The sequence below is a fragment of the Mauremys mutica genome, chromosome 7 (genome assembly GCF_020497125.1).
Source record: "Mauremys mutica isolate MM-2020 ecotype Southern chromosome 7, ASM2049712v1, whole genome shotgun sequence".
In the NCBI taxonomy this organism is placed as follows: Eukaryota; Metazoa; Chordata; order Testudines; family Geoemydidae; genus Mauremys; species Mauremys mutica.
In genome coordinates, this window is record NC_059078.1 from 29,734,665 (window position 1) to 29,760,469 (window position 25,805).

The following is a 25,805-nucleotide window of genomic DNA, read 5'->3' on the forward strand; positions in this document are numbered from 1 at the left end:
GGAGCTCGGGCCTTGGGTCTGGGCCTGGAGCACCAGTGCCATTGCCCAGCATAGGAGCAGTGCCCGGCATGGGACACCCTCAGACCCCATAGCCGTCACCTGCACTCAGAAACCCTCCACGCTCAGTGCACCCCTATCCTGGTGTGCCAGGCCACCGCATTGGCTCTCCCACCTTCCAGGTGCTCTTTGGAGCACAAGGGAAGATAAAAGCCAGGCACTGATGACAAGGAGCAGGGTTAAATGGGCTCTGCCAGGGGGTTGAGTCTGACTGAGGAAGAAATTGGGAGCAGGAAGCAGAATGGAAGGGGAGCTGTGGGTGAGACAGCTGGCCAGGGAAGGAGTAAAGAAATTGGGGTAGGAGAGGTATGGGCATGGATAGATAGAGGGATGTAGGGAGGTAGGGGGATGGATGGATAGAGGGGTGGATTGAGGGGTGCGAGGGGTAGGGAGGTGGAGGGGGATGGATGGATTGAGGGGTGGGGGGTAGGGAGGTGGAAGGGGATGGTTGGCTGGAGGGGTGTTGAGGGAGGGGGATGGATGGATTGAGGGGTGGGAGGTAGGAAGGTGGAGGCGGATGGCTGGCTGGAGGGGTGTTGAAAGGAGGGGGATGGCTGGTTTGAGGGGTGGGAGTAGGGAGGTGGAGGGGGATGGATGGATCAAGGGGTGGGGGGTAGGGAGGTGGCTGGCTGGGAGGTGTTGAAAGGAGCGAGGGGGAGGGAGATGGATGGATGGAGGGCAGGGAGGTGGAGGGGGATGGATGGACGGATTGAGGGGTAGGGAGGTGGAGGAGGATAGATGGATCGAGGGGTGGGGAGTAGGGAGGTGGAGGCGGATGGCTGGCTGGAGGGGTGTTGAAAGGAGGGAGGGGGATGGATGGACTGAGGGGTGTTGAAAGGAGACAGGAGGATGGATGGATTGAGGGGTGGGGGGGTAAGGAGGTGGAGGTGGCTGGCTGGCTGGGAGGTGTTGAAAGGAGCGAGGGGGAAGGAGATGGATGGATGGAGAGCAGGGAAGTGGAGGGGGATGGATGGACGGATTGAGGGGTGGGGGGTGGAGGGGGATGGATGGATTGAGGGGTGTTGAAAGGAGGGAGGGGGATGGATGGACTGAGGGGTGTTGAAAGGAGGGGGATGGATGGATTGAGGGGTGGAGAGTAGGGAGGTGGAGGTGGCTGGCTGGCTGGAGGGGTGTTGAAAGGAGGGAGGGGGATGGATGGATTGAGGGGTGGGGGGGTAAGGAGGTGGAGGCGGATGGCTGGCTGGACGGGTGTTGAAAGGAGGGAGGGGGATGGATGGATTGAGGGGTGGGGGGGTAAGGAGGTGGAGGTGGATGGCTGGCTGGAGGAGTGTTGAAAGGAGGGAGGGGGATGGATGGATTGGGATGTGGAAGGGGATGGATTGATCGAGGGGTGGGGGATGGATGGATTGAGGGGTGGGTGGGTAAGGAGGTGGCTGGCTGGCTGGGGGGTGTTGAAAGGTGGGGAGGGAGATGGATGGATGCAGGGCAGGGAGGTGGAGGATGGACGGATTGAGGGGTAGGGAGGTGGAGGGGGATGGATGGATTGAGGGGTGGGGAGTAGGGAGGTGAAGGAGGATGTCTGGCTGGGGGGTGTTGAAAGGAGGGAGGGGGAGGGAGATGGATGGATGCAGGGCAGGGAGGTGGAGGGGGATGGATGGGTGGGGCATAGACATGGAGGGCTGTGTTTGGGGATGACTCACGGGTATGGTGCTGACTTTCCTCAGCTGGAGTGGGGTCCTTAATGAAACCCAATTCTATGGCCTTGGCCCAAGTGAGCTCAGACAGGTGGGGGAAGGAGCCTGGCAGACGGGCGGGGATTAGATTGCAAAGCCCCAGGCTAGGGGAGACACTGACTGGGCTGTCAAAGAAGGCTCAGGAATGCAGGTGCCCAGATCAGTGGGTTTGATGCATTAAGGGTCTGCACATCCCAGCCTGAAGCTGATGGGCAGATTCCCAAAGAGCCGGTGGGCACCCCCTGCAGCACTCATAGGTTTCAAGGCCGGAAGTGCCCTCTGCCCATCTTGTCTGGTCTGTATAACCCAGGATCTCCCACAGCCAGTCCTGCCTCCAGCCCAGATCTGCTGGTCGAGCTACAGCGCGGCTTTGAGACGTCCGATCTTGATACAGAGACTCCAGTGAGGGAGAATGTGCACGGGAGTCTAGTCTTTGTCCCAGACACCAATGATTGTGGTTTTGTCTAGACAAGGGAAGGCAGAGCTACAAACTCGAGGCTAGACAAAGTGTGCTCCTATACAATAAGATTCCAGGATTGTCACTCGGAGGCCTAGACTGTCTGCGGAGTCAGTGTGAAGGGATGGAAGCAGCTACAAGCATGGCTGAGAGCTCTTCTGGTTCAGAATATCCCCAGGTTCAACGATCACCAGGCTTTGCAGCCTGCTACCATCCAGTTTTTAAGTTCTCAGCCATTCTGACGTGACAAATGACACCCGTGTGGTGTAACTGCCACAGAAAGGCATGTATCCATGCCATACTAAGAGTTCTAGACCACTGTGAGATCAGAGGTAACTCAACCAATCACCACCCTTGCTCTACAGCTAATTTGCATGCAACAATTTCACAGCTTGAAGGAGGGAGATTGCACAGCTGGTGAATTACTTGGCCCAGCTACCACACCTGTGTGATGACCTGGGCTTTCAGCTACTAGTGTAATAACAATCCCTAGCTCTTTTCATCCCTAGATCGCCAAGCGCTTTACAAAGGAGGTCAGAATCATTATTCCCATTGAACAGGTGGGGAAACCGAGGCACAGAGAGGGAATGTGACTTGCTCAGTGCCACCCAGCAGGCCAGTAGTTGAGTCAGGAATAGAACTCAGGTCTCCTGAGTCTCAGTCTAGTGGACTAACCACGAGGCAGTGCTGCCATCATCAGTTTGCCAGTCCCAGATGCTCCAAAAATCATCAGGCTGAGAGAAATCGCAAGATCGTCTTACCAAACACGTGACATTATTAAAAAAACATCCAGGTTCTGTTTACATTCTGGGCTTCTTAGCTTCTAGTGGGAGATGGTCCCCTAGTTATTAGCATTATGCCTGGCCTAAGACTTCAGTATATAAATAAATAAAATGAATTAAAAGGGACTAGAGGATGCTGATTAGCAACATGGATCCTTCCAGAGATGGAAAACTGGTGGCTGAAACCACTCAGCCAGCAATCAAAAACCACAGTCCATTTGCCATTGTGATCATGTGTCTGTTTTGGGGCTACTTCCTGCTTTGGGACGCTAGATGCTTTCTAGGTCTGTCCAAGGAGCTGGGTTAATGTAGCTACCGGCTTCTATTTAACACCCTAGCTCTGTGCAGAACAAGTCAGCAAACTTGAAAATCACATCATTGGTGAGGGGGTGTAAATCGGAAACTCTGTGAGCGAACGGCCCCACATTTGTACCACAGACTCCACCCCAGCCCCCTGTCCTGCATGACAATTTGCAGGGGTACCAGACCTTGTGTGGAGATCTCAAGGTGCTTCAAAACCCTGCCCTTTCATCAGACAGCCCGCAAGCTGGTTTCCCCCTGGGACGGGTCTCAAGATGGAGATGCTCCCCAGCCTCAGTTTCCCCATTGTTCATGTCACCCCTTTCTCCACTCCCACTGTGCACCCTGCTACACAGTCCCCTCCTTGCAGTTTGCATCCAGCCCGTCCACTTCAGAGATTCACAGACTTTAAGTCCAGAAGGGCCCCTCAGACCATCTAAGCTGAAGTCCTCCATGGCCCAGGCCAGAGACTGTCACCCAGTTATCCCTGCATGGAGCCCCATAACTTGGGTTTGACTAAAGCATCTCCCACTTGGGGTTTGAAGCCATCAAGACGGAGAATCCACCCCTTCCCTGGGGATTTTGTTCCAATGGATCTTCACCCGCAGTGTGAAACATGGGGGCATTATTCCTCAGTGGAAGGTCTCTGGCTTTATCCTCTAGCCCAGGGGTCGGCAACCTTTCAGAAGTGCTGTGCCGAGTCTTCATTTATTCACTCTAATTTAAGGTTTCGCGTGCCAGTCATACATTTTAATGTTTTTAGAAGGTCTCTTTCTATAAATCTAGAATACATAACTAAACTATTGTTGTATATAAAGTAAACAAAATTTAAAAAATGTTTAAGAAGCTTCATTTAAAATTAAATTAAAATGCAGAGCCCCCAGACCGGTGGCCAGGACCCGGGCAGTGAGAGTACCACTGAAAATCAGCTCGCGTGCCGCCTTCGGCACACATGCCATGGGTTGCCTACCCCTGCTCTAGCCATTGGTTCATGTTCTGCCTCTGTCCGCTAGATTAAAGTGTTAAATGTTTAGATGCCATAATCAAGCCACCTCTTGAGCTTTATTACGAGAAGTTAAACAGATTTAAGTGTAGGCCAACTCCAAGTTAGATCAGTCTAGCCATGTTGGCCGGGTGAGAAAAAACCACGCCCCTAACCCACAGCGGTGGTGACAAACCCCCCAGGGCAGACGCAGCCAGGGCCATGGAAAAGCGCTTCAGGGATGCGGGGTTCCTTCTGTCGACGGACGCTGTGTCTGCACTAGGGGGCTCTGGCAGTATCGGCTCGGCAGCATAGACACGGCCTCAGTCTCTCACTGGCAGGCTTTTTTTTCCAGCCCTCGAATAATTTTTGTGGCTCTTTTCTGCCCCCTCTCCTATTGTTCAACACCCTTTCTAACACCTGGCCCCCAGAAGTGGCCGCACCATCCTAGGACAGGTCTCCCCCATGCCATATTCAGAGGTAAAATTCCTTCCCTGCTCCTACTCCCTATTCCTCTGTCTACTCAGCCAAGGGTCGCACGGGGAGCTCATAGTCAGTAGCTCGTCCTCTATGACCCCTGAACCCTGTCTAGAGACGCTGCTCTCTGGGATACAGTCCCTGGTCTATAGGCACGGCTTGTGTCCCTTCGATGTCTGACTTTGTTGCCTTTGGTGGCATTAAAGTGCATGGTGTTTCGAATGGCCCAGCAGCCCAGAGAGCCCTGGAGAACTGCCCTGTCCTCCGTGGCCGTGTGCCACCCGCCAATCTGATCAGCAGCAGTTTTACACTGACCTCCAGTTCACCGATAAAGACATTGAACAGCATGGGGCAGACAACAGGTTCCAGCAGAATCTGGAGTCGCCGGACGCTCAGTGTCCTTACAAATCAGCCCCCACACCCTGCTCCTCTCCCTTCCCAGCCCTGAAGGGATAAGCCAGATGCCAATGGATCTCTCTCAACCGAAGGCTGCGTGGAAGGGACTGATGTCCCCCTGAGACCCACTAACAGGCTGCACCATGGATCAATAATGCATCGCCACAGCAGCATGGGGACAAGCCCTGGTTGGCATAGCATGCCAGTCACATCAAAATCCATTCGGGGTTGCTGGGAGTGTATGGCTGGCAGGCAGGCTCAGGGGGGATGGGGTGGCGCAGAGGTGAACAGAGCTCTGCACATTGAGGATGTCAAGATGCCCCCACTTGTGGGACTGGCAGAGAAGGGGCATGTGCCATGCCCGGCTGTGGTGCCCAGCAAGAGGGAATGCTGGAAACGGTGCTGGATGGGGAATCCTGGATTCTATTCCTGGCTCAGGGAGGGGGGAAGTGGGATCTATTGGTTAGAGCAGTGGGGAGAGGGGTTAGAGTCAGGACTCCTGGATTCTGTTCCTGGCTATGGGAGGAGAAGGGGAACAGAGGCCTAATGGTGAGAGTGGGGGTGTTAGGAGTCAGGACTCCTGGGTTCTACTCCTGGCATGCAGGGGTGGGTTCAGTGCCCAGACCTGCTGGGTGACCCTGGGCAAGTCGCTTCCCTTCTTTGGGTCTCTGTTTCCTTCCCTCCCTTTGATTAGCCCATGGCAGCTCTTTGGGGCAACAGCGAGGGGAGCACTGTAAGCGATCACCACACACAGACGGGGGAGGGCCCCTGGGCAATTGCATTTTAACCCACATAAGTCTGTAATATGGGCTTGACATGCTGTCCCAGCCCTGGGCTCCCAGCCCCGAGCTCTGCCAGTGCCCCTCAATCCCAACCCACAGCCTCCTGCTACCCCAGCCTGGGCTCCCTGCTCAGTCCTACCGATGCCCCTCAGTCTTGACCTGCAGTCTCCTATTATCCCAGCCCTGGGATCCCCCCTGCAGCTCTGCTGGTGCCCCTCAGTCCCTCCCGCCCCACAGCCCCCAGCTAGCTCAGCTCCACTGCAGCGGTTTTCTGCTACGTGAACACTCTGGCTTTGGCTCATGCATCGCTAGCACAGCTCAGCAGCAGGGAACAAGGTCTCGGAGCCCCGTGGGCCGTGGATAAACTGGGAGGAATAGCGGCTGCGTGTGGCAGCATCTGGAGTGAATTGTGCTGGGGTCACATGGGGAGAACTGCGCCAGGCCCGAACAAACTACAGGTCCCTCAATCCCAACCCGCACCCGCCTGCCACTCAAACCCTATCCTCCCTCCCCGATTTGCCAATGCCCCTCAAGCTCAGCCTGCAGCCCCTGCTATCCCAGCCTGGGCTCCCTTGGCCCACTCCACAGCTCTGCCGGTGTCCCTCAATCCTGCCCCACAGCCCCTGGCTCCCCCCACATGTTTAAAAATAGCCTCATCTGTCAAGACACTACACAGATCCTCACCTGAGCTTCTGTCCTCAAAACACACAGCCAGCCTCCTCGGGGAGGGGGTACTCAGGAGTGGGGTCTAGTGGTTGGAACAGAGGGAGCTGGGAGCCTGGATTCCTGGGTGCTCACCTGTGCCTCAGTTTCCCCCAGGCGGTTGGTGACGTGTGAGATGTGGTTATGATTCCCCGGGCTCTGCCCCATGACAGGCTCCTGCTGTCTGACTCCACTGGCACCAGGACAGGATTGGAGAGAGACACGGCTGAGCTTTGCGGGTTGTGAGGGGATGGGATCCCAGCCAGCCCACGGATACTGTGGGCTCAGCTATCCCCCTCCCCTCACTCTGCAGCCCCAGTGGGAGGCCTGCAGCATGGTGCCCTGCAGGGGGCACTCCCCCTTTTTTGCCCTGCCAAGCAGAGCCTGGCAAGATCTAGCCAGGGCATGGCCACCTCAGGAGTACTGCTGCTCCCTCTCCAGCCTGTCAGCACCATGGGCAGTAGTCTGCTCTGCGCCTCTCAGAGCTCTAACAGAGGGGAAACTGAGGCACACAGCTGGGGTGGGACTTGACCAAGATCACCCACCAGGCCAGATCTGGGAATATAACACAACGAGTCTTGACTCCCAGCGCTCCACAACCCACCATCTCTAACCCTTAGCCCCACTCCTCTCTCTGAGCTGGGATAGAACCCAGGAGTCCTGAATCTCAGCTCCCTCTGCTCTACCCACACTGCCTCTCCAGCTTGAGTCACTGATTTCAAGGCTAGAAAGGACTGTTCTGTGACTCTGGGATGAGAGTGGTGGCTAGTGATTACTGCAGGGAGGCTGGAAGCCAGGACTCCTGGGTTCTACCCCCAGCTCTAAGAGGGGAGTGGTGTCTAGTGGTTAGAGTAGGATTTGAAGCTTCTGATCATCCCAGCCAGCTCAACCTCTGGGATATTCCAGCCCTGAGACTCACCCCCAGCCATTCCCCCATGTCACTCAGGGACTTTTGCTTATATCAGCTCTTTCAACTCCAAGAGCAGCACGGAGCCTCAGTTCACCCCTCGGGTGGCGGGGCTGGGAACCCCAAATCGGCCATGCCTAGGAGCTGATCCCAGAATCCTTTGGGGGCCGGGGGTGCCAGCCCTACCCCCTTCTTCACCCCCAGCTCTGCAGTGTCTCGGCTAGCTGTCCCTCCAGGTCCAATTAGCCCACTCTAATGAAGCACCCTGGCTAAGCCCTCCTCCCCGTGGCATGGTTTAATGAGGTGGTCTTTGGGAAAGGCTGGGTTTTAATTAACTCTGCTGCCGGACAGTCCAGCCCCTCCCCCACTGCCCCCAGGGAAGAGGTTGCTGTTGGGGGTCAAGGAGGGTTGGATTTCATTCACTGCCAGTTTGGGTCTGTAAGGCGGCTCCTCAGGGATAAGGGATAGATATTGAGAGAGGGAGAAAAGCTGCCTACAGTGCTTAGACGGCTGGGACAACGTGTACACCAACCACCAGACCCCGCTTCCCTCCCACAGCTTTACCCCGGAGCATCAGGGTCAGCACTCCCTGCAAGGGGAGAGTGCCCCCTACTGAGCCCCCACCCTGCTCCCTGCAGCACAGCACCCCCTGGTGCCACACTAGGGCAGTGGGGAGAGCACTGACTGGGACGGGCGAGCGCCTCCTGCTGATCTGTTCACACCCTGCTCCCTTGGCAAATCCTCCCTGCAGGACTAATTCCCAGCTGTGTGGATCTGGGTTAGAACTTCACTAGCCATTCACTCCGAGGTGCCCAACCAATTTGCCTTCCCCCTCTGCTGCCCAGCCCAGGACCAATCAGGAAGAATTATTAACACCCAGCCCTGGCTGATGTGGCTGATAATATCTGAGGCCAAACTGTCCACTCCCTAAAGCCCCCTCACTCCCTGGCCTGGGGAATATCTCTCTGTCCCGTTTGCTCCCTGGGAGAAAGGAAACACCTTAGTGATAACTAACTGCAGAATAAAGAGGAGGAAGGAAGTACCACATAATCCACCAGGATCAGCCATGGCTGCTCTTAGAATAATATGATCTAGAATTACTGAGCCAGAAAGGCTACGTATGAGAGAAGGAGTGCGATCTAGTAGATAAAGCCTTAGACTGGGAGTCAGGACACCTGGGTTCTATTCCCAGCTCTGCCTCCGACCTTGGGCAAGTCACTTCCCCTATCAGTGCCTCAGTTTCCTTTCCCACCTGTTGTCTATTTAGACTGCGAGCTCTTTGAAGCAGGAACTATTTCTCACTGTGTATCTCTATGGTACCTGGCAGAACAGGAGCCCGGTCTTGGCTGGGGCCTTTAGGTGCCACTGGAATAATCATCCAAGGGGCATGCTGTGTGCCTAGTGTTCCAGGACGAGCAGATACAATCCCCAAACTACTGGCAGGATCTAGAGTCAAGCAGACCCTTAAACTGGAAGATGAGACATGAAGGGACTCAGAATGACGTGATCTTAATACCCGATGCCTTGGGTATTTACTAGAGCTCCATGCTGCTGGGATCTCCTCCCCCCCATTTGCTCCTAGCTCCAATGTTTTCCATGTTACACTGGGCCCTGGGGTGGTCTCAAGTGGCTGAAATGTGTGTGTGTGCGTGCATGCGTGTGCGCGCGCACACCTGCGCGCGCCAGGGAAAAGAGCCCAGAAGGAAGCTGGAATGGGGTGGAGCTGCTTTCTTGGTAGAGGACGGGGACTGAAGGGAACATGGTAAACTCTCCTCAACTTGTATCTCGGTTACTGCAACACCCCTGCTGTTCCCAACTTGCCTTGCTATCGTTCATTCAGCAGGTGGTTGCAAAGATCATCCTCCCAGCCCATCGCTTTGAGCCTGTCCCCCATCTTTCTGCATCCCTCCACTGCTCCCCCTTCTCCATCACACCAAACATAACCCACTCCTCTTCCCTTTCAAGGGGCCAATCCCCACCCAACTCATCAGCTCTCAGTCACTCCTGAGATGGCAGCTCCCACCTCCGATCAGCCCGAGGTGCCGGCCTCCATCGCCCACTTGATTTACAATCCGTCCCCTTTGTGCTTTTGTCCAGGCTGCTCTGCACACTTGGGAGGAGCTGCAAACGGCCTCCCTGGCCTCCTTCAAACTCTCCTGTGCCGTGAAGCCTACAAACAATTAGCGGTTAGGCTGCTGGCGTGCAGAGATCGCTGCCCGTCCTGCTGCCCAGTGCTGGGCCATTGTTTCCTTGGGCTCCCCCATCTGTCTGTATCCACCGGGCGCCTCTTGTCTTTGCCTTAGATTGGAAGCTCGTTAGGGCAGGGGCCATCTTTCTGTTGTGTTTGTACAGCGCCTGGCACAAGAGGGCCCTGCTCCATGTCATGTCCGCAATACAAACGATACATCAGGATCACAATAAACTCCCTGTATAGGGCAATCCCAGCTAGATCTGACATGTGACTGGAATTCCCCTGCAACTGATGCTGCTGGCAGGTGCCTCAGGTGAATTATGGGCTGGAAACAGGATGCGCTAGGAACCCGTGGCTGTAATTCATGGCTGATCATGGGGCGTCAGGCACTGGGATCCCCCCCGCAGGCCATCAATGCCATGGGTTGTATATCTACAGGGGAAGTGACTGCAGGTTGTAGGCAGCCTGACAGTAGCTGTCAGATTCAATAGCTGAGATCTCCTTATGGCTTCAGAGCGCTCCTTGGCTTTGAAGGAGAGGGGGAGACAGGCAGAAATAGCGGCAGAGGGTAAGAGAGCTGTGATGTTAAGTGGGGACAGGAAATGGGATATGGGGCCTTCCCCCTCTAGGGGTCATTGGCTCCGTTCCAACCCCAGGGCAGGGGAACTGGCTGGCTCAGGAGGCAGGGAATGAGGCACAGGGCCTCTCCCCTCTAGAGGGTGCTCCCTCCTATCTGGATCCAGGTCACGGGACCAGATGGCTCAGAGATATAGAGACTAAAAATCAATTCCATCCACTCCATGTGGGTCTCAGCCCAGTTTCCCATCACCAAACCTCTCTCATAACTGCTTGCCCTGAGCTACATCATGTTCCAATTTTCCACCTTGCTTTGCATGGTCATCTGATTGCGGGGAGGTAAAACAGGGGGCTCTTCTGAGCTTGTAGACAGCATGGGGCTGCCATTAGTCAGGAGTGGACTCAGATCAGCGCAGTGCCTGGCATAATGGGGCTCTGATCCTTGCTTCCATCAAAACGAAGAGAAATACCAGCAATCATCTCGCACCCCCACAGCCAAGCAGTAGCAGATTTAGAGGATCTGCAGGTCAGTTTCCCATCGGAGGAGCAATCAGTGGAGTTTGGGGGACCATGGTTAGTGTTGCTAGTTTATTTAGACTATACACAGAAGTCCTGGGACAGAAGTGGTTGCACATGGTATGAATGATCCCTTCTCTCAGATATCTCTGCCCACACACCAGTGCCTGACTCCCAGGGATCGACTGAGTCTCATTAAGGGGATTCAAGCAGGGAGCAAACTCTCCAACTGCTTGCAACAGCCCCCCACAAGAAGGAAAAGCACCATCAAACTAACAACAACATGGCATTTGTTCAAAGACTGGACCCCGCTGGCAGGCTGGGAATTTGTGAGACAATGTGCAACAGCACCACCTGCTGACTGCCTCAGAATACTAGCTGTCAGGACTCCAGCCTGCAAACTCAACAGGGGCTATGAAGGAGCAGAGAGTCAGTAGGCTGTGCCCTAGGCATTGAGCAATTGACCCGAGTTCTAGTCCTAGCTCTGCCATTGACCTTGTGCCTCCATTTCTCCTCCTGCCCCTTGTCTATCTAGAATATACATTCTTGGGGACAGGAACAGTGACTGTGCCAGTGCAGCATGGGGGCCTCAATCTCAGTCAGGGTCTGTGCAGCACCTGGGACTCCTGATCTCAGTGGGAGCCTCTGGGCGCTACCAAAATCATCAAGTGGTAGGGAGAATGCCCCGGTATGTTTTTATGACCACAGGGGGTCAAGGGCTGTGTGTCTCTGGTCATTTGCAATGAGCCTTCAGCAAGTGTTGTACAGACCTCGACCGAGCTCGAGGCCCTCGCTGTGCCAGGTGCTGCACAGACACATAGTGAAAGGCAATCCCTGTCCTGAATAGCTAAACAAAGTTTAGGAAGGGAAACTGAGGCACAGAGTGGGGCAGGGACTTAGCCAAGGTCTCACAGGTCAGGCAGCACCAGGAACGGAACCTTGGAATCCCGACTCCCACTGGACCATACCCACTAGACCACGGTACCTTTCACTCAACCCATCCCCAGGCCTGATTCCTGTTCCCTTATGGAAGTCTAGTTCCTAAGCTAGAAAGGTTCAGGAGATACGAGAAAGCCAGGTGTGGGCTTGAATGGGTACAGAGAGGAGTCTGTCTCCCCTGGCTGTTCTGGGGATAGGTCCAGTTGCCAGTGCCATCCTATGTACCCACCTGGGCAAAGCAGTCACTACGGCACGGCGAGATTGCGAACTGCCTGCAAAGTGAGACAGAGATAAATCACTGGCGCACGGGACGGGACGGCCCCGAACTAAAACATATTGGTATACGAGGAGGGGTAATTTAGTGCTAACAGGCCAGATGGTGCCAGCCAACCGCGTCGTGACGAAGACGGATCGGGGGACGCGCCAGCGCATGGACTGAACAAACAATACAAACGGCACGGGCTGTCGGGGAGAGGAGAAGGGTGAGTTATGGAGCAGAGGGAGGGGAGGTGTGAGTGGAGGTGTGTGTCTTAGAGATCTCACTACCGGGGTGTGTGTGTGTCTGTGTTCTCTAGCAAGGTGTCTGTGGCAGGGGCGCCGGGTGGGTGTCCTGGCTCTCGATCATACTTTTAAAGCAGGCAGTGTGGGCTAATAGATAGAGCAGCACACCGAGACTCAGGGCACCTGGGAGCTATTCTGGGCTCTCCCACTGACCTTGGGCAAGTTTCTGTTCCTCTTGGTGCCTGTTTCCCCTCCCACACGAATCAATCAATCAGCCACCCTACCCTAATCTATCTATCCATCGTCCTTATCCAGCCCCATCATTACAGTATCTGGGCAGCTTGTAACCGCAATGTATTTATTGTCACAACACCCCTGGGAGGTTGGTGTTACCCCCAGTATAAAGACTGGGAAACTGAGGCCCTGCTAGACTAAATAACTTAACCCCCCACCAATTACTAGATGACAATACTCTCTCAGAGCTGGGAAGAGAACTCAGGAATCCTGATCCCGGCCCCCTGGTTTAGCCCACTAGACCCCACTCCCCTCCCAGAGCTAGGAAGAGAACCTGGGGTGTGCTGCAGTCCCCAATCCATTAGCCAACCCTGCCTCCCAATTAAGATTGTCAAGGTGACCCAGGGCTGCTTGCCTGGGCCCTGTCCCGCCTTAAAGAGCGGGATACATGGGGTTAAGGGCTCTAGGATGCCAGAGGAAACCTGCCGCAACCTAGTCCCCATGCCCAGAGCTCAGCAAAGCTGCCAGCCGTGCCCGGCTCCCTGCACCCCACTCTCCTGCCTTTATTGCTGGCTAGATCAATAGCAGAGCCTGGCACGCAGAGCACATTTCAGCTAACGCTCTCCCGCCCCTCCCCACCCCCTAACTCTTTTGCCTGGAAGCCATGGGAGCTGGGCCAGGCTATTGACCCCTGTGCCATTTGGGCCCCTGCCAGGGCCTGGGAAATGTGTGTCACTGCAGTGGAGGCCGTGCCCTGGAGGCAGCAGGCCCAGAGGAGGAGGGGAGGGCTGTTCTGAGGAGCCCACTGCTGCCACGGCTTGTGGAGGGGGAGCGGGGAGCCGGGCAGCGCTGCCAAGTTTGCCCAGCTGCGGGCAGTAGATGGGGCAAGTTCCTTCTGGCATCTTAGACCTCTTAACCCCAGGTGGGAGGGGTAGGGGGGAATCCTGAGCTGGTGTCTTTAGGGAGGGGACATGGTAATTGAGGCTGGAAGCACAGAAGCCCTGGGTGCAGCGTAACCCCTTCCTCCCTATCCTATCCTGCCAGTGACGGCTCCCCCTGCCCCCATGATATCGACACGGCCTGGGGGCACAGGCTATCAGCTTGCCAGGGAGCTGACGCAGTGTCTGGATCCCTCCTTTTCCAGAGCCAGGCTGCAGGTTGCCTTCTGCTAGTTACAAACTGAGCCCACCGACCCCCAGGGGTTCAAAGGTAAGAGAGATGCGCCGGGGAGCCTTGGGGGAAGTGCGGTCTAGTGGATCAGAAGTCAGGACTTGGGGGTTCTATTCCCAGCTTTGGGAAGGGAGTGGGGGCTAGTGGTTAGAGCAGAGGGAGGGCTGGGAGCAAGGGCTTCTGGGTTCCATTCCCAAGTATGAGAGGGATGTGAGCTCTGATACGTTAGCACAGGGGGGCACTGTCAGGACTCCTGGGTTCTATTCTTGGGGAGGGAAGTGTGTGGGGGGTGTCTAACAGTTACAGCACAGGGTGGAGCACAGTGGAGGTTCAGATATCTGGGTTCTAGCCCCAGCTCTGGGAGGGGAGTGAGATCTAGTGGGTTAGAGTAGGGAGAACTGTCAGGACTCCTGGGTCCCATTCTTAGCTCTGGGAGGGGAGTGAAGTCTAGTGGCTCTCTCTCCTCCTGCAGCTGAGAATAGAAACCAGGGGGTCCTGAGCCCCAGTCCAGTCCCTATACGCTAGGACCTCAACGCCTCACAGCCTGACGCAGCCTAAGAAACTCAGGAGGACTCTGGGCCCTTTGCAGAGGGAAAAGGACTGTATTCCACCAAGCAGAAAGCACCTGCCATTTCCTCTGGAACAGCAGGGTCAGCTGCGGGGCGGGGGGCCTAGAACGGCATCTCTCTAGCTGGGGGGAAGGGAAAAGGCTGATTTCTCAGGGGATTGTTTCCGCTAAGGATTTATCCAAAGCTGAAATGGGCGCTGAATATTCACGCGGTGTCCCCAGTCACGCTAGAATCCTAAGCAGATGCGACCAGGCAAGAGGGAGAAATTAACAAGCTGTCAGAGCGGCATGTGTAATACTGCGCCTTGCCACAAAGCATCAACACAACCTTCCTGGCTCGGAACAGCCCCCAGAGTCCCCTGAGCAGGCCAGGGACAACATGATCTCTCCTACGACAATTATCTTAATAGCATCTAGAGAGCCTGCCTGAGATCAGGCGCTGCCCAGATCCCCACCAGCATCGGGGCTCTCATTGTACTGGGCCCTGCCCAGACACACAGTATGAGGCAGTCTCTGCCCCACAGAACTCACAGTCTGAACAGACAAATAGTGTGTGGGGGGGGCGGGACTGAGGCACAGAGGGGGAAGGGACTTGCCCAAGGTGACACAGCAGGTCGGTGGTACAGCCAGGAGGCCTGATTCCTGGCCCTTCCCAGCTCAAACCACTAGACCACTCTCCTGGTGCTGGGAATAGAATCCAGGAGTTCTGACTTCCCACCCCACTGCACTAACCACCACTCCCCTTCCAGTGGCAGGAATAGAACCCAGGACTCCTGGCTCCCACACTCCTGCCCTAACCTACGCTGCCTCCCCAAGTCCTCCTTCAATCCAGCTAGCCCCACGTCTGGAACGTTTAGCTCCCTTTTCACTTTCCAAGCCCGTGATTTCTCTCAGTCTCTCGAGACCCCCATCCACCACTTGGGGACAGCAAAATAACCCTTTGCCAAATCCAGGCTCTTCTCGTGCCAGCCTTTTCTTTGATTTATCTGTGGATCACTTCCATGCAGTGAAAATCCTGCTCCATTTTCCTTTACAGGCCCCTGGAATCTCTTTCCCCCCCCAGCTGAGTCAAGGGCATATAATTAAGATCAAATCCCCCACTGTCTGACCCCATCGCGCCGGCTACGGTGCAATATATTCTCAGCTCATATGCAGCCAGAGAGACTTATTAAGCCAAGCTCCTATAAAAACTGAATTCCCAGAACTGAGCGATATGGCACTGGAACACCAAGGAGTCGTTTATGGAAAGGCCCTGCTGCACGGCAAAATAAATGAACAGGAATGCAACCGAGTGGTTAAAACCCTACCTGAATCCTGAAACACTGCTACAAACGCTAGACCAGATACTAGGGTGATGGGCAACAGTATAAAACCCACTGGCAATGTGTTAGTTAAGATCCTGTTTGGATGATCTCACAGATCTTTGGCTTCCATTATTAGGGCACTGCCTGGGTCCTAGACTGGAGCCCCCCAGGCCTGGCGTCATACACACACCGGCCCAAGAGACAGGCCCTGTCCCAGAGAGCTCACAACGCGACAAAGGGTGGGAGGGGAAAGTGAGGTGCAGGGATTTCCTCAAGGGCAGGGCCCGGGCCAGAACCCGGCGACAGAGCTGCAGGGATGCTTTCCATATCTTGACTGCACACGGAGATGCATTTTTCCCTCCTCTCCTCCATCCCAGCTGCCCATCAAGCAGCAGTGCCAGTGGGCACTGGACGGCTGGAGGCTTGGCACTGGGAGGGGGCTGACTGAAGGAGGGATTTTGTCACAGGGGTGGGGCGGAGTCACGGCACAGGGCCATGGAAGAAGGGCGGGGTCATGGCAAAGGGGATGGGAGGGCAGGGCTGGGAGGTGGTGTTATGGCCTATTGCAGGGGTCTCAAACATGCGGCCCGCGGAGCTCCCCAGGGGAGCTCCGCAGGGGCCCCCAAGAGAAGAGCGGAGGCTCCCGCCTCCGCCCCTCTCCTGGAGCCTCGGCGCATAGAGCGCCGAGTCTCCGTCCGAGCGCCTGAGCCCCGTCCCAATCCGAGCCGCGTGGGGAGGGGGCGGGGCTGGGAGCTCTGGGCTGAGTGCTGCGCTCGGCGTGGAGCTCACAGCCCCGCCCCCTCACCACACGGCTCTGAGCGGGACGGAGCTCAGGCCTCGCCGGAGACGCGCTCGGGTAAGGGGGGGGGAAAGCGGGACCCGCCGGGGCCGGGCCCGGGCCGGGGGGTGGGGGAGGGAAGCGGGACCCACCGGGGCCGGGCCGGGGGAAGGGAAGCGGGACCCGCCGGGGCCGGGCTGGGGGGGGGGAAGGGAAGCGAGACCCGCCGGGGCTGGGCCGGGCCGGGCCGGGGGGCATAGGCGGCAGGTTATATACTTGTGTGGGGCCCGGGCCCCAGCAATATTCAGGGCTGGGCGCCCTGCTCCAGCAATAGTTGGAGCTGGGTCTCTTCCCGCCCCCCCCCCCGGTCCTGCCTGGATCGGCCCCGCCACCGCAGGTCTCCCCCCGCCGCCGCGACCCTGCCTGGAGCAGGTCCCAGCCCCCGCCTGCCACCCCCCCTCCGCGTGTTCCCCCCCCCTCCGCCGCGTTGTGTTGCGTCCCTGCCTGACAGAACGCAGCGCGCCTCTCCCCTGCCTGCTGCCCGGAGGGCTCCCAGCAGATTTGCTGTCTGCTGCCGCAGGGTCCTAGTGCCTGCCCTCCGCCAGTACTGGCAAGGCAGGCTGCCCTTACCCTGAGCCTCTCCAACCCCAAACCCTCAGCCCCAGCCAGAGCCCTCATTCCCCCCGCACCCTAATCCTCAGCCCCAGCCCTGAGCACCCCCACATCATGAACCCCTCATCCCCCTGCACCCTAATCCTCAGCCCCAGCCAGAGCCCTCATTCCCCTGCACCCTAATCCTCAGCCCCAGCCCTGAGCGCCCCCACATCATGAACCCCTCATCCCCCCGCACCCTAATCCTCTGCCCCAGCCCTGAGCGCCCCCACATCATGAACCCCTCATCCCCCCGCACCCTAATCCTCTGCCCCAGGCCTGAGCGCCCCCACATCATGAACCCCTCATCCACAGCCCTCACCCCACACTCCAAACCTCTTCCCTAGCCCTGAGCCCCCTCGCATCATGAACCCCTCATCCACAGCCCTCACCCCACAGCCCAACCCTCTTCCCTAGCCCTGAGCCCCCTCGCATCATGAACCCCTCATCCACAGCCCTCACCCCACAGCCCAACCCTCTTCCCTAGCCCTGAGCCCCCTCCTGCATCATGTACCCCTCACCCTCAGCCCTCACCCCTGCACTCCCTCCTATCCCCAAACTCCGTCCCAAAGCCTGCACCCCCACCCCCTGCCGCAGCCTGGAGCCTGCATCGAGCACAGAGCCTGCATCCAGACCCCCTCCCCCACCCAAACTCCCTCCCAGAGCCTTAGGCAGTAAATCTAAGTGCGTGTTTTGTCCTTTGAGTGAGGTGCATTACTGAGTGTATATATTTATTAAAACTGCGCGCGCTTAGGGGAGGAGGTGGAGAAGAGACAGGGCAGGGGCGGGGCCTCATGGAAGGGGTGGATTGGGGGTGGGGCCAGGGGCAGCAAGGGGGCGTGTCAGTGATGCGGCCCTCAGGCCAATGCACTAGTCCTCATGCGGCCCTCGGGGTCATTTGAGTTTGAGACCCCTGGCCTATTGCCTCTCCAAGGCCCAGTCTGAGCTGGGACCACCAGTCCCCTAGCCTGACCGGTACATCAACCCGTCACTGCTCAGGGGAATAAAGTCTCCGCTCCCTAGAGGAACTGATGGGGGCATGTGTGAGTAAAGGGGAGTTCAGCAGTTGTTACATCAATCCCACACAGGGGCGCAGCCCATGCGCGCCCCTCCCCAGTACCACTGCCTGGCATCAACCTAGCCCCTTCTCCAGCACTGATCTGATGGGTTTCCTGGTGCTGGGCACAGATTTCTCTCTCCAGCAGAGCTGGCACATGGGGACGATGCTTCTCTGCCCTGGAGGGATCTTTCAATACAAAGATCTCAATTCTCCCCCCTTCCCCCCACCAACATGCCTGCCTGACTCATGCTTTTCTGCCAAGGCAAGGGGGCACACGTGTATCATCCCTGTGAGATCAGTGCCCCCCCTCCCAGCTTCCCAGGGTGATGTCTCGGGGACACAGAATGGGCTGCTGAAGATGGCTGAGCCTGAGCTAGAGGAAGCCTGAGCTAGAGGAAGCAAGGTCTAGTGGTTGGGCATCAGGACTCCTGGGTTCTGTCCCTGACCCTGTGAGGGGAGTGGGGTCCAGTCAGTTAGAGCTGGGGGAAGGGCTGGGAGTCAGGACTCCTGGGCTCTGTTTCCAGCTCTGCTAGTGAACTTGGGCAAATCTCGTCTCCTCTGTGTGCCTCAGTTTCCCAGTGTGTGTAAAATGGGTATAAACCATCCCAGAGGTGATGTGGATCAAATGAGTGTATTGAGAGACAGCGTGGGCTAGTGGGAAGTGCAATCAGAACCCCTGGGTTCTATTCATGGCTCTGACACTGACATGCTGTTTGGGCAAGTCCCTTCCCGCTTTGTGCCTGTATCTCCAACTGTCCCTTTGTCTGGTCAGACTGCGAGCTCCTCGGGGCAGGGACTGTCTCTCATTGTGTGTTTGTGCAATTCCTGGTGCAATGGGAGCCCTGAGCTAGGCCCCGCTCCCTCCTTAAACTAGGAATAGAACCCAGGAGTCCTAGCTCCCAGTCCCCTCTGCTTTAACCCACTAGACGTCCTCTGTGGAGAACAGAAAAAGTATGGGAGGGGAAACTGGAGCACAGAGAGTCGAAGGGACCTGCCCAGGGTCACACACTGAATCAGTGGCAGAACTGGGAATAGAACCAGGTTCCTGTCCTGTCTCAGGGTTTTCCATTCCTTGGCTTGTTCTTGTGGCTCTTTCTCTGCGATGTTTTGAAGTGCGCACCCCAGAGCTGGATGCAGCGTCCCAGTCACTGATGCTGCACACAGACGTGATGCCACCTCCCTGCTGATTCACCCCAGGATTGTGTCCAACCTCAGCGCCACGTCACACTGGGAGCATCACAACTGGGTCAGCTGGGTTCCACCAGGACCACTTTCTGGAACCTCTGCTCCCAGGATTCATAGACCAGCAGGCCAGAAGGGACGACTGTGATCAGCCAATCTCCTGCCTAACACAGGCCTCACACCTGCCCTGAATTAATTCCTGGCTGAACTAGAGCAGAGCTTTCTGAAATACAGCCCATCTTGATTTAAACACTGCCAGCAATGGCAAATCCACCCCAGCCCTTGGGAAGTTGTTCTCATGGTTAATTCCCCTCAGTGGTGAAAATCTGGGCCTTAGTTCCAGTCTGAATTTGTCCAGCTTCAACTTCCAGCCACTGGCTCTTGTTAGACCTTCAGCTGCCAGACTGAAGAGCCTGGTCTCAAATATTTGTTCCCCATGCAGACTGGGATCAAATCACCCCTTAACCCTCTCTTTGTTACGCCAAGCAGATGGAGTCTCCCACTCTAAGGGACGTTTTCCAACCCTTTAATCATTCTCGCTCTTCCCTGACTCCTCTCTAATTGATCAACCTCCTTGTTGAACTGTGGGCACCAGAGCTGGACGCAGGATTCCAGCAGCGGTCGCACCACTGCTACATACAGAGGTAATAATACCTCCCTGATCCTTCGTGAGAGTCCCCTGTTAATACATCTACGGGTACAGTCCTCCATCCCCCCAACATGCTTCATTCACTCAAACTGACACACGCATTTTGTGCCTCTCTGATACGTTGGGTTGGATTCTGCTCTCCTCCCAGCACCAATCTGGAGTGACCCACTGGGCTCTCTACAGAGGCTATATTCCCTCCCTGGTCCCATTTGATATCCCCCAGCATCCCATGAGATCTCTTAGCCCCTGCGTTGCACTGGGAGCTCATGTGCAGCTGGTGGTGTGCACACACCCCATGGGGGTGGGTGGCTCTCCCACCAGACCCCTGCTCTGATACAGCAGGGATCCCAAGGAGCAAAGAGGTTATTTAGAGAGCATGCGAGGGAATGGATCCTCCAGCAGAGCAAAGGAGCAATCAGACTGGACCTGCCCACTGAGATGGCTTGTTTGCGCTCCGTTCTCCACCCCCGCCCCCCACCTTCCAGGCCTTGGGTCCAAACATCATTGAAAGAACAGGGCTGTTGCCCTAAATAGCCAGGACTAATGCTCTCCAGCCACAAGGGGCAGGAGACAGCAATGAGGTAACTGATCAAGGGGGAGGCACCTTTATTCACCCCCCTATTCGATGCCCCATAAACAGGAAGAGAGCCCCACACCGACACCTGAATAAAACCATACTCAACGAGGGCTGATCCCCCACCATTCTGGGGTCCCAATCCCGCTCCAGAGGGTGGGATCAGGATCCAAATACAGGATCAGGCCCAAAGGTCAGAGTTAATTCAGGCCCCTCTCCTTGGGGATGGTGGAGATGGGGTGAGGGCTGCTGGCTTTTCTGTAGGTAATGCCAACCTGTTGACAGCCTAAGCTAATGAGGACATCCCCCCAGGGACACCACCCCTGTAAGCACAGCAAACCTCCGGCTCTGCGGTGCTGCCCTGCCCCTCCAACCGATACCTGAGCAATGGCCCCTCTCCCTCTGCACACCGAACAGAAGGCCACCAGCTGGCTCTCCTGAACGCCAGCATGACCAGCACCATATGCGGCTATCCTATCAGAACAAGCAGTGCTGGAACTAGCCCACACCACGCCTGAGGGAGGGCGTGTCTGACTGACAGGCAGTGCAGGGCCGCCTCTGACCCGCCACTAATATCACAGTAGATGTGTGTGGGTGTGAGTGGGGGAGAGCTGGAAAGTGCAGTGCTTCCTACTGCCACTGGGGGCTGCATTGTTTGGCTGGAATGCAGTGTGCAGAACCTCTTGCCAGCATTGGGGACCTTGTCCGCCTCTACCCCCCAAAGGTTGCATTATACCCAGAGGCCACCAGGGGAGATTCTGAAGCACATGGTCTGCATGCAGCGGGAGGGAAGAGGATCGGGCCAGGGAACACAGGCAGGGATGGGGCTGATTCAGCTCTGCCCCACTCTACTGCAGCGTGTAATACCTCCGGCTACAATCAGGGGATGCAGGGTGTAGTACCTCCTGCCACCACTGGGGGATGCATTGACCACTGCAAGGTGTAGTGTAGTTACTTCCTGCCAGAGCTTGGGGGTTGATTAAAAACTGCAGTGTGTACTACTTCCTGCTACCATCAGGGGTAGCACTGACCACTGCTGGGTGCAGTACCATCTGCCACCACTGGGGGATGCAGTTTACATATAAGGACTTCAGATTTTAGGTTTAAAAATCAATAAAACACCACAATACAAAAGAAAAGAAAAGAAAAAAAAGAGGGAGAGAAATCAGTGTTTATCCAATAAACACTGGAAAATCACCATAAATGGTTACTTGTATCTAAGGGCTTGTCTACACTGAGCAGTTAATGCAGACTACGGGGAGGTAATTTCTAAAAAGAACGATTGTCTCGCGCATTAATTGGTCCGTGTAGACCTTGCTGGTGTGCACGAAAGGTTCCCAAGTGTGCTTTAAAGTAGTGCCGTTTGAAACAGTACTACCTTAAAGCGCACTAGGGAATATTACATGGCGATTACCCATCACTGTATATTCTATTGTAATGAGTAGTTTATACAATATACATTACTCATCACAGCATATCCATACAGGAATCCCTGAAATTTTTTTTGGACAGCTGCATAAAACTCAAAAATTGATAAAAATAAATCCTGAAAATGAAATTAATACATCCCCCAAGCCAGAAGCACTAATTGCACACCACAGGGTGTAGTACCTCCGGCTACCACCAGAGGATGCAGCCCACACTGCAGGCTGCAGAACCCCCTCCTGTCCCCACCCCACCCCTCCATCACACCAGAACGCTCCTTACTGACTATTGCCCACAGTCCCCAGCAGAGGCCCCTGCGAAATTCATCAGGGCTCGCTCAGCCTCTCCTACCTTGACACCTCGGATGCGGAACTCAGCCAGGGCTCGGCTCATTTTGGAGGCAGCCGTGGGATGGTCCTTCCCATGGGCAATCACCTTGACCAGCAGGGAATCATAGTGAGGAGAGATGATAGCCCCCTGGAAGGCGGAGGCGCTGTCCAGACGGATACCCATGCCCTCACCGCTTCGGAAAACCTGCACGAGGGATACAGGAGAAAAGAAGCATGAGGTTATGGCTCTGATCCTGCTCTCTCATTACAAATGCTATGGTAGCAGCAATTCAGATGGGGCAGTGTTATGATAGGGTAGAACAGACCCCACTGAAACTGGGATCCCAATTGCTAGGTGCTGCACAGACCCCAACTGAGATCAGGACACTCCCCCCCCCCCCCGCATTCCAGGCACTGCACAGACCCAGACTGAGATGAGGGTCCTCATTGTGCAGGCGCTGCACAGACCCCGACTGAGATCAGGGCCCCATTGTGCCGGGCGCTGCACAGACTCCGACCGAGATCAGGGCTCCATTGTACTAGGCGCTGCACAGACCCCGACTGAGATCAGGGCCCCATTGTACTAGGCGCTGCACAGACCCCGACTGAGATCAGGGCCCCATTGTACTAGGCGCTGCACAGACCCTGACTGAGATCAGGGCCCCCATTGTGCCGGGCGCAGCACAGACCCCAACCGAGATCAGGGCCCCCATTGTGCCAGGCACTGCACAGACCCCGACTGAGATCAGTGCTGCCATTCTGCCAGGCGCTCAGTGGGGTCCTCCAGGTGCTACAGCAATATAAACAATCAGAACAAATGATCTTTCCTTTGTCAATGCCCGCTTGTTGCCTTTTTTGATGCTCAGTTTGGGCAGTGCAACCAGCCCGGTCAGTTTCAATTTGTATTTCTAGTCAGTTTCATTTTTTTAGTCTGAAGCCCTGGTCTGAGGCTGGGAGAAGGTTCAGTCTGAAAATTCCCCTGGGGAACGCCAAAGAAAACACTGTTTACAGTGGGAGGATGAAAAAAACACAAAACACAGCTCTATATGCACAGTGACGTTTCAATCATGCTCAGGCTCAGGGGGAAGCTAAGCCGACCTGACAGTGCCCCTTTAGACACACACAGCACAGCCACAGCATTTGCCAGCCTGGATCACATCACTGGACCTTCAAACCCAGTCTCCAGAAACAGTTGCTCATGAAAGCTTATGGAGAACAGGGAAGTGCCCCCACATCCCCCAAAGCATGTCACTGCTGGCTTGTGCCCTAGATTGGGGGAACTGGCTGGCTCAGGGGGGTAAATGGGGTCTGCATCAGACAGGGATGGGGTGAGGGGGAATATGATATGGGGCCTTTTCCTTCTAGGGGGCACTGACTCCGATTCGGCCCCACTGTGCAGGGACTGGCTAGCTCAGGGATGTGGAGAATCGGACACTGGGTCTTTCCCCTCCAGGGGGTGCTGGCTCCAATCTGGTCCCAGGGTGGGGGATGCAGGGAAGTGGGGAATTGGGGGACAGGGTCTTTCTTTTTCAGCAGTGATTTAAAGAAAGGTTAGACGGGACAATTTATTAAAGCTGCAGATATTATTCCCACAAGAAATTTTTTTCTTGGGAAATGAATCTTGGTTGAAATGGACATTTTGCTGCAGGAAAGCTCGGGCTTGGACAACATTTTCCAGCCGCCTTGACTTAATATTATCGTTTGTATTGCAGTGATGCCACGGACCAGCCCCTCTCCACGCCCCCTACTGTGCTAGGTGTGGTACAGACACAGGACAAAGATGGCCCCTGCCCCAAGGAGCTTCCAATCTAAGTAAAACAGGAGTTCACTCCCCTTTTTAATTTGCCCCTCATTGGAAAAAAGAAGGAAAATGATTTTTAATAAGTGTGAAGGAGGAAGGAAAAAACTGAGCATTTCTCATATTGAGATTCCTGCAGAAAATCCAATTTTTTTCTCATGGAAATATTCCAGAAGGTTAGGTGTTCTCCAGGGCCGCCCAGAGGATTCCGGGGGCCCGGGGTCTTCGGCGTCGGGGGGCCCTTCCGTTCCGGGACCCGCCGCCTAAGTGCCCCGAAGACCCGCGGCGGGGTCCCCCCCGCCGCCGAATTACCGCCGAAGCGGGACCCGCCGCTGAAGTGCAGCCCGGTCTTCGGCGGTAATTCGGCGGGGGGGGGGTCCCCGCCGCGGGTCTTCGGGGCACTTCGGCGGCGGGTCCCGGAACGGAAGGGGCCCCCCGCCGCCGAAGACCGGGCTGCGCTTCGGCGGCGGGTCCCGCTTCCCCCCCGCCCCCGGCCCCAGCCCCAGCCTCTTACCCCCGGCTCCCTCCTCACCCGGAGCCTCAGCGCCTCGCCGGAACAGCCGCAGCGTGTGGCCGGCGGGGCCTGAGCTCCGTCCCGCTCAGAGCCGCGTGGTGAGGGGGCGGGGCTGGGAGCTCCACGCCGAGCGGAGGGAGCGGAGCTCCCAGCCCCGCCCCCTCCCCACGCGGCTCTGAGCGGGGCGGGGCTCAGGGGCCCCGGCGGAGACTCGGCGCTTGATGCGCTGAGGCTCTAGGAGAGGGGCGGAGGCGGGAGCCTCCGCTGTTCTCTTGGCAGGGCCGGCTCCAGAGCCCAGCGGGGCAACCACCCGCCTGGGGCGGCCCTTTCCCGGGGGGCGGCAGGCTGGGCCGGTGGACCTGCCGCAGTCATGCCTGTGGGAGGTCCACCGGAGCCGCGGGAGCAGCGGACCTGCCGCAGGCATGACTGCGGACGGTTCGCTGGTCCCGCGGCTCGGCTGGACCTCCCGCGGGCATGCCTGCGGCAGCTCAACCAGAGCCGCCGGACCAGCGAACCGCCCGCAGCTGCGGGAGGTCCAGCCGAGCCGCGCGACCAGCGGACCCTCCGCAGTCATGCCCGCGGGAGGTCCGCTGCTCCCGCGGCTCGGGGGCGCCTCCCGGGCATGACTGCTTGGGGCGGCCAAATTTGTAGAGCCGCCCCTGTCTCTTGGGGGCCCCTGCGGAGCCCGGGGCCCGGGGCAAATTGCCCCCTTTGCCCCCCCCTCTGGGCGGCCCTGGTGTTCTCCAGGAAAATGTTTCCCACCACTGCCCTGTTATGCCAGGCGCTGCACAGACCCTGACCGAGATCAGGGCCCCATTGTGCTGGGCACTGCACAGACCCTGACCGAGATCAGGGCCCCATTGTGCCAGGTGCTGCACAGACCCCGACTGAGATCAGGGCCCCATTGTGCCAGGCGCTGCACAGATCCTGACTGAGATCACGGCCCCATTGTGCTGGGCGCTGCACAGACCCCAACTGAGATCAGGGCCCCATTGTGCCAGGCGCTGCACAGACCCTGACCGAGATCAGGGCCCCATTGTGCCAGGCGCTGCACAGACCCCGACCGAGATCAGCGCCCCTGTTGTGCAGGGTGAGTTGTGGTGATGTGAGATGACTTGTTGGGTTTTTGGGATGTCTCCTATTGAAAGCAAGGGAGGGATTTTGTATAAGAACTCCTTGGATTCCGGGGCAGCATGTCTAGCAGCTGGAATAATTCATGCCCCAGCAACCTCCAGCCTCTCCCTTTTGCTGCTAATGAAGCTAATAAATCAGAACAATAAACAAGGACGAAGCTGGGGGGATTTGCTTAC

The 25,805-nt window shown here is 56.6% G+C and overlaps 1 protein-coding gene across 7 annotated transcripts in view; it reads right to left on the reverse strand.

Annotated features, from left to right (window-relative positions):
• The window catches only part of PC (pyruvate carboxylase), a 229,762-nt gene that overhangs the window by 26,576 nt on the left and 177,381 nt on the right, over window positions 1-25,805 (reverse strand). For all 7 annotated transcript variants that reach the window (XM_045023189.1, XM_045023191.1, XM_045023190.1 and 4 more), the window contains one exon: window positions 22,206-22,388. In XM_045023189.1, coding sequence (XP_044879124.1) covers window positions 22,206-22,388 — 183 coding nt within the window. The remainder of the gene's footprint in view (window positions 1-22,205; window positions 22,389-25,805) is intronic.